Source organism: Rattus norvegicus, chromosome 6 (assembly GCF_036323735.1).
Source record: "Rattus norvegicus strain BN/NHsdMcwi chromosome 6, GRCr8, whole genome shotgun sequence".
Taxonomy (NCBI): domain Eukaryota; kingdom Metazoa; phylum Chordata; class Mammalia; order Rodentia; family Muridae; genus Rattus; species Rattus norvegicus.
In genome coordinates, this window is record NC_086024.1 from 18968834 (window position 1) to 18983059 (window position 14226).

General features: G+C 40.3%; 1 protein-coding gene across 17 annotated transcripts in view; it reads left to right on the top strand.

The window, feature by feature from the left end:
• The first annotated feature begins 6664 nt into the window (after nucleotides 1–6664).
• Nucleotides 6665–14226, top strand: part of Slc8a1 (solute carrier family 8 member A1) — a 324207-nt gene continuing 316645 nt past the window's right edge. For all 17 annotated transcript variants that reach the window (XR_005505450.2, XM_039111865.2, XM_039111867.2 and 14 more), the window contains exon 1: nucleotides 6665–7466. Coding sequence is in view for 16 of the 17 variants with exons in the window: in XM_039111865.2 (XP_038967793.1) it covers nucleotides 7444–7466 (23 nt within the window). In the remaining variant the exon portion in view is untranslated. The remainder of the gene's footprint in view (nucleotides 7467–14226) is intronic.

Sequence of the window (14226 nt, forward strand, 5' to 3'; positions counted from 1 at the left end):
TGTGGGAAGAGTTAAGCTTCATAAAGCTGTCTGAAGGAAACATCTTTTTAAAAGGCAACTCGGCATGGAGACAAATTATGATGGAGCAAATTAAACTAGACTCAACTCAAACGGAGAAGTGGAGAGGGGGGCTGTGTCCTCTTCTGCTGCGCTCTATAAATAGTACAATTTCAAGGACACCTTAGGACAAACATGTGCAGTAACCATCTAAAATGCTTTAGTTCTCAAATGTGAAGGGGTAAGTTCCAAGTGATGAGAAATGAATCTTTAATAGGATGCTCTCCAGAAAAGCCTAAAAAAAATATGTTTGTTTATGTCATAGGTCACGCAACGTTTGATAGCCAGCAATGTTTCTTATGCAAAATGCTTCTTAATTATACCATAGAAAAAGAATGTAGGTATTTAAGAATATTTGGTCTATTTGTAACAAATTCTCGAGAAGGATTCATGCAACTGCCATTGAATTGGGTGTGTTATATAAAATAGATCAGAAAGATACTAACACAGGATCTCCTTTATGAGGCTTTGGGACATATTTTCCTGACTCTGATCTATTTTGTTTCCTACTCATCTATGCTAACCTGAGAATTTATTGAAAATGGAACAATTTCAAAAATCAAAATATAGCAGTGTAGGTATAAAGACATTGTGGAATATGAGAATAATTTGTTAGAAAAGGCGACAAACCTCGTGGCAGAACACTGTTTCAGAAGACAGGATCTGACTTAGTATGCATACAGATCTAGGGACAGTCAGAGGGGGTTGACATTCAGACAGAAACCTGGGCTACTAATGCTTTTTCACAGTGAATGTATTTTCATCAAAAATTATTTTAATTTATCGATCACTTAAGCCTTTAGTGAAACTAATTATTACCATCAGCCTTTCATCGTGGAGATGGTGTAGGCTATGTGGAGAGCATCCTCCGATCAATACAGAGCAATGGTTAATGGGCTCATCTCCATTGATTTTTTTTTGAAGTGATAAAATGTAAGTGTGCCTCTGAATATTATTGGGATATTCCTTTTTCCCTGTGCCATTGGGTACAATCTAATAAAGAACAATCTTGATTTTTATCATCCCCTGTGGTTTTAGGACCAACTGCCAATGAGTTAATATTGAATCCAAAGATCCTTACAAAGTTCTTAGGAGGCAAATTTTCCACATTCAAAGAACTAAATTGACCACCTGGGGAATATGATGAGGACTTTGTACGTCACATTTTAAGGGTTAGTAAAAAGGGGGGAGTTAAGCAAAATATCTGGGAAGAGCACAGGTCAGTGATGGATGAAGGAACGTTGAAGGTCTGAATGCCCTGGAAAAGTACGAGGGCCTCCCATTGAATGCAGAGAGCCTCATACTAGAAAGTCGTGGTTTTCATCCTAAGGACAATCCCATCTTCCAACCTGAGAGTATAGAATAGTTCAGAAGAACAAGAATTTTCTACTAATTTGACAGACAAAAAAAGTACAGACGTGTGTATCGGTACAGTAATTAGAAGTCTTAATTGCGTTTTACAAAATGACTTAGTTATTGGAATTTGGTATGTACAACATAAATGGATATTATTTATAATTTGAGAAAAGTTTGGAAACTTCATATTCTCCTTCCATTAGACGTAAGAGTTTAGTTGGAACAACTACCATACTAATTACAGGTCATAAAATAATGAAAATAGAATTTGGAATTCCATATACTGGACCCTCACAAAATGACTTTTCAATGACTTATTTTGTTATTGTCCTAAAACTAGAATGTGTCACCATCAAACTCACATGTTGCTTCACCAAATCCCAGGGCAAAGTATGACATATGGTGTCATAAATGTCTAGAATGTTAACAGTAAATGGTGTCAGAGTATACAGTGGCCATCTAATGTAATATAGTGGTGTTTTCTGAACAAGAGAAAGCAAAAGGAAGATTCACCGGTAAAACCCATGGTAATTAGAAGTCTTAAAATAGTTCCAGACACCTAGTTTTCAGATGTGTTACTAAAAGAAAGGCCTTTATCCAAAATACTTTACACTATGACATCTCTAAGGTCACATGACATCTCAAGTCATTTAAAATGATCTGACCAGCTAGGAAATGGAAAGATTTCAAAGGAATGGAAGGTCAAAGTGTAATTTTAGCTTCAGAATGTGGTAGCATATAGCCTGCTGGATGAAAAGAGAGTATTCTTCAGGGACCTAGAACGTGCCATGAATAGTCTCAAATGAAATGTAATAGCAATTTGGAATGTGAACATTAGATGATCTACACAGTTAATGGAACCACAAAAGAGATACTCAATCATTATTTATCCAACCAGTTGTCCTCGTTTGGGTGGACAGTGTGCTAGGTATGTCTACCCATCTTGTACCAAGTTTTACTATAGGTCCTGGAAACACCACAGTGAAATTTTATGCCTGTGAAGAGCTTATATCACAATTATAAAGCTAGACGATGAAGAGCAATGAAAACTTTAACTCATTGCAATTATAGTGATGGCTATTTCGAGAAGCACAGTTATATGATAGGATGCTTAAATGGACCTGGACAATCAGAGGAAGTCACCTCCAGGAAGTCCCATTTATGCAGAGCCCTTGTGAGTGAGGAAGAAATAACCAGTAATGCTATGCTTGTGAGAGAACAAATGTAGCAGCTCTGGCTTGACAAACTAAATGTGCATGAATAGAAGTCACAACAAATCCGATGTCAACTAAAGGTACATTCAGTATACATACACACATGGTTGTGTAACGTTAATAAGAGGCAGATGGTATATATTACATATACATAATCTATTTTTCAATTAAGGAAGTGATTAAGCAAGGCAAATATGCTAAATATATATATATGCTGAAGACAAAGAATTATAATCATAAAATACAAGCTGAATATTGGTAAAAGAATCTTTTTAAACACTAAAATACTATTGTTTTTATTGTTGATGTTATATTTTATGTGTTATATTTTTGCCTGCATGTAAGTCTGTGCAAACTTGGTGTCCATGGAAATCAGTCGAAGGTTCCAGATCCCCTGATAGCGGAGCCGTTGACGGCTGGGAGTCACCATGTACATGCTGGGAATCTAACAGGAGTCCTCTAAAGGAGAAGCCAGTGCTGTTAATCACTGAGCCATCTCTGCAGGCCCCATAAAGCAATCTTAAAGACTCTTTCCATCCTCAGAACTGCAACGTCTGTGTGTGTAGATGTTAGGGGAGCGATAGAAAGGTTTGCATGCAAAGCATGAAGATAAAGAGCCCAAGCAGTAGACACGACACATAGACATTTAAGTTATAAATCATTTTTCACAATGTTTATAGGTTAACAGGGCCTTTAACGAGCCAAGGTTGAGCAATTGATTCTTATTCTAATACTCCATACAGTTAGAAATGGCAGCTCACATTGGAGGGAGTGAGTCATTCACTGAATGAATTTATTTTTACTTCCCCAACATAGTGCTGAGAGTGACATGTGGCTGGAGACAATGAATGGGTCAATTGCGTTCTTGTGGCCAAACATCTCCTTCTGCCTCTTCCCCATCCTCCTTCTCATCCTGTGAGTGTGAAGTGCTTTCCTCTCCACCCACGCCCTCCCTGGCTCAGATGTTTGCCTTTGCCTCACATTTACCAACTGTACCATTTGCACAGGGGCAGTATCTCTATTAATTAAAGCATTTGCAAGTGCTGAGGGCACAACATGCTCTGATCACTTAGGAAACCGTCAGCATCACAGTTTTAATCACTGCCAGAAACATACCATATACAAGACATCTCTTCTTGTTTTTTTGCTAGAAATCTGGCAAATCACTTTATTACTAAACTTGTCTTCCAAAGAAGCTCTTTGAAGTGGTAATTATCCCAGAGAGAGAGAGAGAGAGAGAGAGAGAGAGAGAGAGAGAGAGAGAGAGAGAGAGGGAGGGAGGGAGGGAGAGAGAGAGAGAGAGAGAGAGAGAGAGAGAGAGAGAGAGAGAGAGCAATGGCTTTCGCCATTAATAAAGCAGTTAAGAGCATTTGATTTTTATTATGTGTTTCTCATCTGATGAATAAAATCAGAGCAAGAAAATGACAATTATCCCTGAAACGAAGATGGATCACAGGAAAAGGGGAGGCAGTCAAAGTGAGAAACTGCCCTGTTGTTTGCTCAGTGCCCCTGGTACTAAAGAGTAGTCAGAACTGTAGAAAAATTGGGACTCAGAGAATAGTCACAGAAGCTCCATTTAATTGTTCTCCTATTTTACCTTGGCAGTGAGGTTAAAAGCTGTTGGCAATTACTTTAAGGCTTAACATAGTTCCCATGCAGAAAGCATGATCCCAGATAATAATCTCATTGATTTCATGGAAAAGTAAGCCCTTTCCTGGGGCTTAGTTGAGGTTGTCTGTGGGCTAAAGATTTGCAGGGTAAAAATGAGGACAGAAGCAAACAGGTATGAAGGAGACGGGAGTCGGAATTTGTTTTTCCTTGAGTGTCTCCTACCAACCAGCCTCTTCTCTTTTACCAAACTCAAACTGAACATTATAGAGAAGAAGCAGAAATGGCAAAGGGCTTCCATTCTCTAATTGCCAGATATCTCATTCTTTCTCTGACAAGAACTTCATGGATTCATTAGAATTTACTTAACTCCCAAGATAGAAACAAGGCTGTTCTCTATGACTTGCTCTCCCATGCCCAACATCCTTCTGGAGGGAGGATGGGGATGGGGGAAGGTCTGGAAGTTAGATCCCATCCAAATGAACCCATGAAGATCATTGTTTCCCCCATGGACCCCTGAGTGCTAAGCTGACACCGCTACTCCTCTGGCGTTGTATAAAGTCATTTGACATTGAAATCTCCCCTGGAACTCAAGCAAAATATTGGTGCCTCTCCCAGCACTACCTACACAGTCCAAAGGAGAAGCTAACGCACCACTCATTAGTACACTTACGATTAGACTACTGTTTTCTCAAGGAAGAACTTTTTTAGAGGGATACATCTGTTTAAATACATCATAAGAAAAAATATATATAGTCAAATTAGTCAAATTACATTAATCATCTACACTTTGCAGTGGAATCTTTTTTAGCAGAATAATGACTGAGGCCAACATTCTCAATAAAGAATTATTAGGATTAAGTTAAACCACAAATGACAGAAACTAGGATAAGACTCTCTCTCTCTCTCTCTCTCTCTCTCTCTCTCTCTCTCTCTCTCTCTCTCTCCCTTTCTCCCTCCCTCTCTCCCTTTCTCTCTGTCATCTAAGCAGTTCAAGACAGGTACAGTGGTTCGCCACCACCACCATTCCTTTAATCTACTTCTTTTCTCATCCTTAAAGTGCTCTCAGGAACAATTTCAGTTACTTAAGTTCCAGTCTTCTCTCTGCATTCTCCCCAGAACACCAACACAAAGAAAAAAAATAACAAAATAAGCAAGAGAGATATCTTTCAGGATGATGTGTCGAAAGCTTTCATGTGACATTTCTTTGTTGTTCCATAAGGTAGTCCTGTGATCACACGTCACCACAATGCGAAGCAGTTGAAACTCAGGGGCCCTATTCAGCTCAGTGCTGAGCAACCATGAGATTGGTTTTGTTTCCTTTCTGTTTGTTCTGTTGTTTTGTTTTTTATTTGTTGACTAGAGCTATTTTGTGGTGGAGGTTAGAATTTAACTCTATTCTGAATGTTAGGTTTTACATGTTTCCAAATTTGATTAGTGTTCTAGCTTCTCCTTGGCTTATTGAACGATATGCTTCTGAGAATCAACATTATTCCTTCCTTCTAATCACCCAGAGACTCCATCAATTATTACACACACACACACACACACACACACACACACACACACACCATGATTGTGCATAACAAATTGAATTTGAAAAATTTTAAACATATAAAGTGAGTTATAGACCTCACAGTACAGAATACTGAATTGTTTGCTGTGTCTTGTAGTTCAGTTCACTAAGAACACTGAACAGTGTTACTGGAAGTAAGGACAAGCAGTGCCTCTCGTGGCTTTCAGAAAACAGGAAGTGTCTATAAAGAGCTTGGCAATGCTCTAGTAAAAGCAACAAGATCCACAGAGAAAGGGCTGCTTACATCCAAATCCAAGGTTTGCCCCTTTGAGATGAATGAATCCAGATCATTTCTTAATATGTTCATTTCTTCCATGCCTTCACCTCACATAATAGAGATATCAACTAGGACAGACATATCCAGGACTGACAGACCTATAAAACTAATGAAGCTTTGGTGGACTATTAGTCTCACAGGTGATGCCACAAGACCCTTGGGAGTACTTCTAACAGTGTGTGCACATGCTTAATACACTCGTAGCACAACCTCTTGGTGAGGGTCTCACAGTGCTAAGTGCTAAGTGCTATTCTTTACTAAACCTGCCACCCTGTCTCCAAGCCCAGCCCTTCACTGAAGAAGCAGCAGGGCATTCTTTGCATTGGCAGAAAGTCAATTATTAGATAACCTTTAATGAAACTTGGACACTTGTTTCAACGTGCAAGACCTTGGTGCATCTACATCCAGTAATAACAGATGCTAAAAATATGTTTTGAGTGGGCTGGTGAGTTGGCCTTGTACGTAAAAGGTAGAGGCACTTGCCAACAAACATGATGACCTGGGTTAGAGACCCAGGATGCAAATGGATGCACACGCCCAAGTTGTCCTCTGACCTTCACAGATACACAGTGGCTTGTGAATAACCTCCTCCCACCCCCCACACACTAAATAAACAAATACAATTGAATATATGTGAAGAGGTGGTATTTCACACCAGGGGCTTACACAGAATTAAGTTTCTAAAGGCAAGAACGTCAGGCCTCTCCCTTCTTCATAAAGGCACTCATTGGGGATGGGCCTTCAGCAGTCTCCATTTTGAGCTTCTCAGGTGCTTGTCACGTGCCTTACAATTTGAACTGTTCTCGTTTAAGGTTACTTCCTGCTCTAAGTTCTAATTTTAAACTACATGACTCTGTTTCTGAAATTAGCAGTCAAAGGTCAAGGGAGCATTAGACATCAGACACATGGCTTCCTTTGCAGAATGAGTGCTGTAGTGGGGACTATCCCAGGTTTTATGGAGAGAGAGAGAAAAAGAATAGAGAAATAAAGACTTGGCAGCTCGTATCTGCCAGTGAAAACAACCTGTCTGGAGGGATTCAGATTTGTGATCCATTAGTTTCCTATTGGTGGCTTTTGAAGAATTAAGCAAATCATTCCACTTCATCCCTCTGCTGGGGAGTCTAGGAGCAGAGACCATGGTTTCTCAGTGGTTTGAGATTTATTGGGCCACAGCAACTTGTGGTTCCTGTGGAGACAGAAAGGGCAGGAACAGTTACTGGCAGTTACTCTTCCCCAGTCTCCCTACCACATGTTCTACGTTCTACAAATTCAGTTGACATCAACAGTCTTGCCACTGAGAAGTGACCTTCGTAAAAGAAAAAAGAAAAGAAAAAAAAAGAATCTACATATCTGACATGTGTTGGGGATTTAAACCCAGGTATGGCTGAGTTCCTTATTTCATGTTCCTTAGTTCTGTGCTGCATGATGCCATTAACATGTGTGTGAGATGATATTCAATGCTGAAATTTATAGGAGTATGACTTAAAGATGGATCAGAACCAATTAATTCTCTTCTTTATTACATTCATTTCTCCCAAATAACACACAGTTGTATTTTTTTAAAACTGCTTGTGTTCTTATGTTTAATTTATTGGTGTAGCACAAATTTGTACACATTTATGTATGTGCATACATGAAGACCAAAGATTGATATTGGTGCCTCCCACTATCATCATTCATTTCAAACAGAGCCTCTTTCTGAAGGTGCCTGTCTCAAAGGGTTAGGCTAAATAGACAGTCATGAAGCTCCAAGATCTGCCTGTCTCTACTCCCTCAACGCAAAGGTTACACGTGGGTATGATGATATTAGCTCTTCTATGGGTTTTGTGCATATGATCTTAGGTCTTCATGCTTGTAGGACAGGCACTTGATAAACTAAGTCATCTCTCCAGTCCATAACTCATATTCTTTAAAAGACTGATGTTTGTATGAAAAGCTGTCTTCTCTTCTCTCTTTCTCCCTTTCTCCCTATCCCCCCCACCTTTGTCTTTGTCTCTGTCTCTGGCCCTGTGCCCCGCTACCCCCCCTCCATCTCTGTCTCTCTGTCTCTGACTCTATCTCTCTGTCTCTGACTCTCTCTCTCTCACACACACACACTCTCTCTCTCTAACACACACACACTCTCTCACTCTCTCTCTCTGACTCTCTCTCACACACACACACACTCTCTCTCTCTCTCTCTCTCTCTCTCTCTCTCTCTCTCTCTCTCTGACACACACACACACACAATTCTACTTTTTTTTTCTTTTTAGAACCTTTGTCCCTGATCGAAGGAAGCACTTCCTCTTTCCTCCAGCATTAAAGGATGGCACTGTAACTAAATGGCCGTGGCTGTGGTTGATTGTATTTTCAAGCATTTGTATTCAGGATTCATTTCCGTGTGGACACAAAATAGGAAAAGAGGAAGTTTCCAAAGTACTTGATATATCCAGAACTAGCCATACTTTTAAAAGTACATTCTGGAGCCATTCCACGCCAATAACACTTTTATCTTGTGACCTAAGTACTTCCTTGCCTCTTGTATATCGTCTAGTGAAGTAGGATTTCAACTCAAGAATTTTAGACAGACGCAGGCATCAAGACCATACTAGGCAGCCTGACCTTTGGAAGCAATGTAGTTCACATTTGGGGAAGAGAAGAAACTTTCGACTTCCTTTTCTGATGTTTCATGATAAATTTTGTTTCAGTTCTAAAGACTATATATGTCTATGGCTTCTCCCCTGGCACCAGAGACAATCAGAATCTTAAAGGGAATAGACAGGGACTTTTGCTGTCCTCTTTGTCCCATCCTGCAGTTAGATCAAGTCACTATGGAGGCCTGATCAAGGACCAGTCTCGGTTCTTATGGCTGTGTCAACAGATGGTGGTAACATCAAGAAGAAACTGCCACGGCACCTCAGTCACCAGTCCTTGGCCGAGAGCAGAGGCTGAGCACTTGCACAGCTACCAGACAGGCTGGCAAGAAGAGACAGAAAGTAATTCTGTAAGGCTATTTATAAAGCTAGAACACTGATGAATGTCAAAGCACCTTCTGATCAAAACTGAGACAGCGATGTTCATTGATAACAACTCCGTCTTATTTTCTTCCCCAATTAAATAAAAATAAAGCCTGCAGGACGTGAGACAGGGGTATGAAAATCTTACTTAATGCCCCTGGACTACTTTATCTTCCTAACCCAGACCTAAATAAATAAATAAATAAATAAATAAATAAATAAATATCCAGTACTTCCTCTTATGTAGAATATCTGCAACACTACATCGAAGGTCCCAGGAGATAAGGGATCCAACCAGATGATCCACAGGGGTTGTGAGTATTTAAAGCATATTTATGAAGCCAGTTATAATGGTGCATACAGGTAATTCTAGGACTGTAGGTACTGAAGTTTAGGAAGATTGCTCAGGCCAGCCTGAACTTATATAAAAAGGTGCTGCTGAAAGAGATGATAGAAAGATAAGTAAGTAAGTAGATAGATAGATAGATAGATAGATAGATAGATAGATAGATAGATAGATTATACATAGATAAATTACAGAGAAATAGGTAGGTAGATAGATAGATAGATAGATAGATAGATAGATAGATAGGTAGGTAGATAGATAGATAGATAGATAGATAGATAGATAGATAGATAGATTATGGATAAATATAAAAGCATTTATAATTTCTTTAAATCTGAGAAAAATGACCAAAAATTACTATTTCTGAATTTAATGTCCAGGATCCAACATCATCCTAGTTAAATCTTTGAAGTTATGGGTAAAAAGCCAAACATAAAAGAACCATTCAAAAAAGTAATTTTAAATCTGGAAATGATTATATGCTAAGATATACTAACTTTGAAATTTTTCGAGCAATTGCGTACAAGTTACAGAATTTATCATTAACCCCCAGTAAAATGTTAAGTCAACAATAATATTGTAAGTAGTCAACATTAGACACATGTTTTAACTATGTGTGCATTCCAAATTTGTGCACTGGATCGGGTTTGGAAGTTTTCTTGGAGAATCAAATTCATTGGTATATGATTTACAAAAATCCAGACACTTTTTTTTTATGGACTCAGAGTTTGAGTGCTTACTGTCCTTCCAAAGGGTTCAAGTTCAGTTCCAGGTAACTACAACAGGCAACTCATCACACTCCAGCTCCAGAAACTACTCCTTCTGGCCTGCATCTGCACCTACCCATACATGGGTATCCATTACAGACACTCACACAACACACACGCACACTCACTGACATAAAAATAAAATATTTTTAAGCCCCTCCTTATTTTTCTCGTCCCCTTTGGAACTTATCAGAGTGTGGTTTTCAGAAGGAAAAGATAAGTGTATTAGTAACTTAGTCACAGAAAGAAATCCTCTCAGGATTTCCATAGTCAAACAAAACCGCAGACTTAACACACACACACACACACACACACACACACACACATTTGATTACCTAAACTCACGCTGCTTTTGTAGGGTTTAAACTGGAAGATTAAAAAGAATGAATGAGTGTTGTAATTTGTTGGGACCTTTGATCTGTGGACATCACATCACCTTCACTGGACTCCGCAGCTCGTAGCCAGGAATCCAGAGATCCTTGATTCTTTCAGTAGGTGCTGGCTTACTATAATACAGTGGTCCTTAACGTGTGTGTGTGTGTGTGTGTGTGTGTGTGTGTGTGTGTGTGTGTGTGTGTGTGGTGTGTGTCTGTGTCTGTGTGGTGTAGAAAGTGACTAGAAAGTGACAGGGGTGGATAAAGACAGAGAACAGAAATTGTCGATCACTGGGTTTTCCTTATTTGATTGCCAGCATGGGTGCGAGGGCACAGGGACTAGAACATTAATGAAACTGTGCTTGCACAGAACCTTTCTGAGATGTTCTTGATACATTGCAGCCCTGACTCCCAGTCCCTGTACTTAACACCTTCCAAAAAAATATACAAAATTGCCAGGGTTTGGGAAAGTACTCGGCAAAAAAAAAAAAAAAAAAAAAAATTACTGAGCTTCCTTTCTGGACTATGGGGAACTTCGACCGGCATATTTGCGTTCACCTCCCCCTCCCCCTTTCGATTGGTGCTTCTTTTCTGTCCCATTCCACTGTCCCATTCCATTTTTCCTTAAAGGCAGCAAACAGTTCAAGTAGAGGACACAGTACTCATGTCGCTAAAGTGTGCAAAGCAGAGAAAAATGGAGTCAAGTTCAACTTCGAAATAGAGTGAGAAAAACTTCTCTTGCCAGCCAACTGTCTGAAAAGTAAAGAGATGGATTCTGAGGCATCGTTTCCGTGACAAGAAATGCTCTCCCTTTAAATGATGCGGTGGAGACTGAATTGGGAGAGGGGAAGGATCACGTGGATGTTTTTATTGAGAAGCAGCCAAAAACAAAGGCTGAACCCATTTGCTCACATCTCTGGAGGGTTCTGACAGCCGGCACAGGAAACCTCAGCCCCATTCTAAGGCTGTATCACAAAGGCTTTCTTGGGAGAATAGACATTTAACATTTTGCAAACCACTGGAGCTCAGCCTCTTTAAACAGGCTGAAAAGGTCTTGCCTTATAAATCCATTACTCATGAGCTCTCTGATCTTATATTCAGAGAACAGCATTAAACATACTTAAATATGAAGTGCTATAATTATTGCATGGCATTGTTATGGTCATTGGTATGTTTGCTGTAGGTAAAAACATAAGCGTGTAGAGTATATGGTCATATGTCCCAAACGTTAAAAAGAAAAAGTAAAAAGAAGGTCTAAAATTTATTACGTGATTAACTTTATTCACTGATTCATTCGGCCTTTCAAAACTAAGCATTATACATTAAATTTGGTGCTACAAATAAGATAAGCTTTGAAAAGTTACCATGTCTCAGAATCTGTCATGGGCGTTCACTCTTGGAAATCCTTTGCCGTTTAGCTTCACCGAGGAGGAAAGATTGTAAGAAGCCCGCCTTTTAAGACATCCACATCTTCAGCACAAAGTAATATTTATGCCTGCCTCACAGCATCTTTTCAAGGTTTTGGGTGTTTTCATAGCTGCTTATGGAACCTTTTGCGTATGAAGCGATCAGTGCACTTCAGTGGAAGGATGGTCCCGTAACGTACAGGAGTCGTCTGTGTGGGCCTGCTACAGGTCATTTTGGAGGTAATTGGGAATTCCTTACAGAGTCAACGTATTATGTTCAATCTTTAGGCTTCACGATATACATATAGAAACCAAAGTCTCTCTTACCCAAACGGTCACAAAAGTCAGTTGGCATCCTTGATGGTCCCGATTGTTTTGTTTGCCTATTCCAATCCCTTAATTAAAATTCCTCATTTGTATTGAGATGGTTGTTAGAGTTCCTTGTTTCTCGAGCTTTATTTCCCACAGGCTTTCTGGATGCATTAAACGTTCTAACCACACAGCACAAACACATGTCAGGAATCAGTCCATTTCTTGAGCTGCCTTATCCCCCTCACATCATCACCTCCTTTTGGTAAGGACATAGGCCTCCTGAAAAGTCCCTTTGTGCCCGAGTCTCTGTTTGCCATCAGGTGACCGGAAGAGCTCTGCTGGAGCCTTCCGGCAGCTCCCTCTCTGCTTTTTGTGAGACCTAACCGTACCATCGTTCCTTGACAGCTCATTTTTGCATCTGAGTCCCTGCTGACCTTGAGATTCTCAAAAGGCAATGATTTTGACCGGTTCATCTCTGCCTCTCTTTGCAGATCCAGCTAGCAGGGTCAGTTAACTAAATGATTGAATTGAAATAAAGGAGAGGCAGCATCCCCACTTCTTCAACTGAGCATCCACAATTCCCCTGCGTCTCCCTCTCATTCTACAGAGAACCCTGGGTATCCATTGGGTCTATATCAGCTCGGTAAAGTTTGTCTGCTGTCTCCCAGATTTGCCGAAGTCGGTTCCCAGTCCCGATGCAACAGCGGGAGCAACTAAAGCATTCATGGGGTGTGACAGCTGCTCTCTTTCAGTTAGCAGAGCCGTTTCTTGTGTTATCATTTTTAATATACATTCTATTAGTTTCCCACCAGGATGCTTGGCTTGAGGCTGCTCCGTGTGAATGGAGCCTGAACATCTATCTACTGCCCGCATCGCTCATGCCTCCTCTTCTAACTTCGGTGTCTCCCGAGCTGTCTGAACTCTGCAGATAGGCCGTGCTTTAGGGCAGGCATTAATTAGCCAGTCAATGCTGAGTCCGCCTCCTCTCATAGATGGGGTCCTCAGTCTCATTCTTGCTTTTATAGGCACTGGCAATCTATAGCAATTCCAAAGCCCCCCGGAAGAGAAGTCTGCACTGCCCCTTACTCCTGTACAGGACTAAGTCTCTGCTGTCTGTCCAATCATCTGTGCTTGGGGGGAAAATCGCACTTAGAGCACTGGTAGCCCCTTGGTTAAAGTCACCAGTACTTTCTGCTCACGCGTCTCTCTGCTTCCACCCGCTCTGATTCTCTTTCAAGACCATATTCTCTTGGGATAAGCTCCAGGTTGATCTGCACACCGTTATAAAAAGGTGAAACAGCCTCCGGTGGGCTGTCATAAAATCCCTGGCCATAAACTCTCTTTTCTATACTCTTCATTTGGATCCAAGTCAACCTCATTTCAACCTGAGAAGATGGATACTTTCTAGGGACTCAGCCACCCCTGATCCTTGAATCTCCCTCACTCCTATCAGCACTCCCGGTGGGTTTTTGTTTGGGGTTTGTTTGTTTGTTTGTTTTTTGTTTCTTTGGGTTTTGTTTTGTTTTGTTTTGTTTTGTTTTTTAAACATCTTAGCTTTCTCCTTTAATGGTTACAAATACTGACAAATTCTCAGGCTTGGCCAAACACTTAATTTCACAGTCTTGAAGGAGTCAGACAGCACCAAAGTATGATCTACAGAAGGAATTTAGAATGGAAAGGCAGTTTGTTTTATCAATATGGAGTTGGTAGAGTGCCTGTGGTCTTTGGCTATCTATACTATGACTTTTCTAAACAGTTAAAGCAATGTGTCTCCTACTGGGATTGGAAAACCCCAATGGGTTTTCCTTGATAAGAAGAAAAGAGAAAGCTGGGCAACACCAGTCTTTGTGCAGTGACCACCTTGCCCAAATCCTGCTTTTGTCACTGCCTTCCCCTAAAGTTTAAACGTTAAAAAAAGAATAATAATGAGGCTTCTC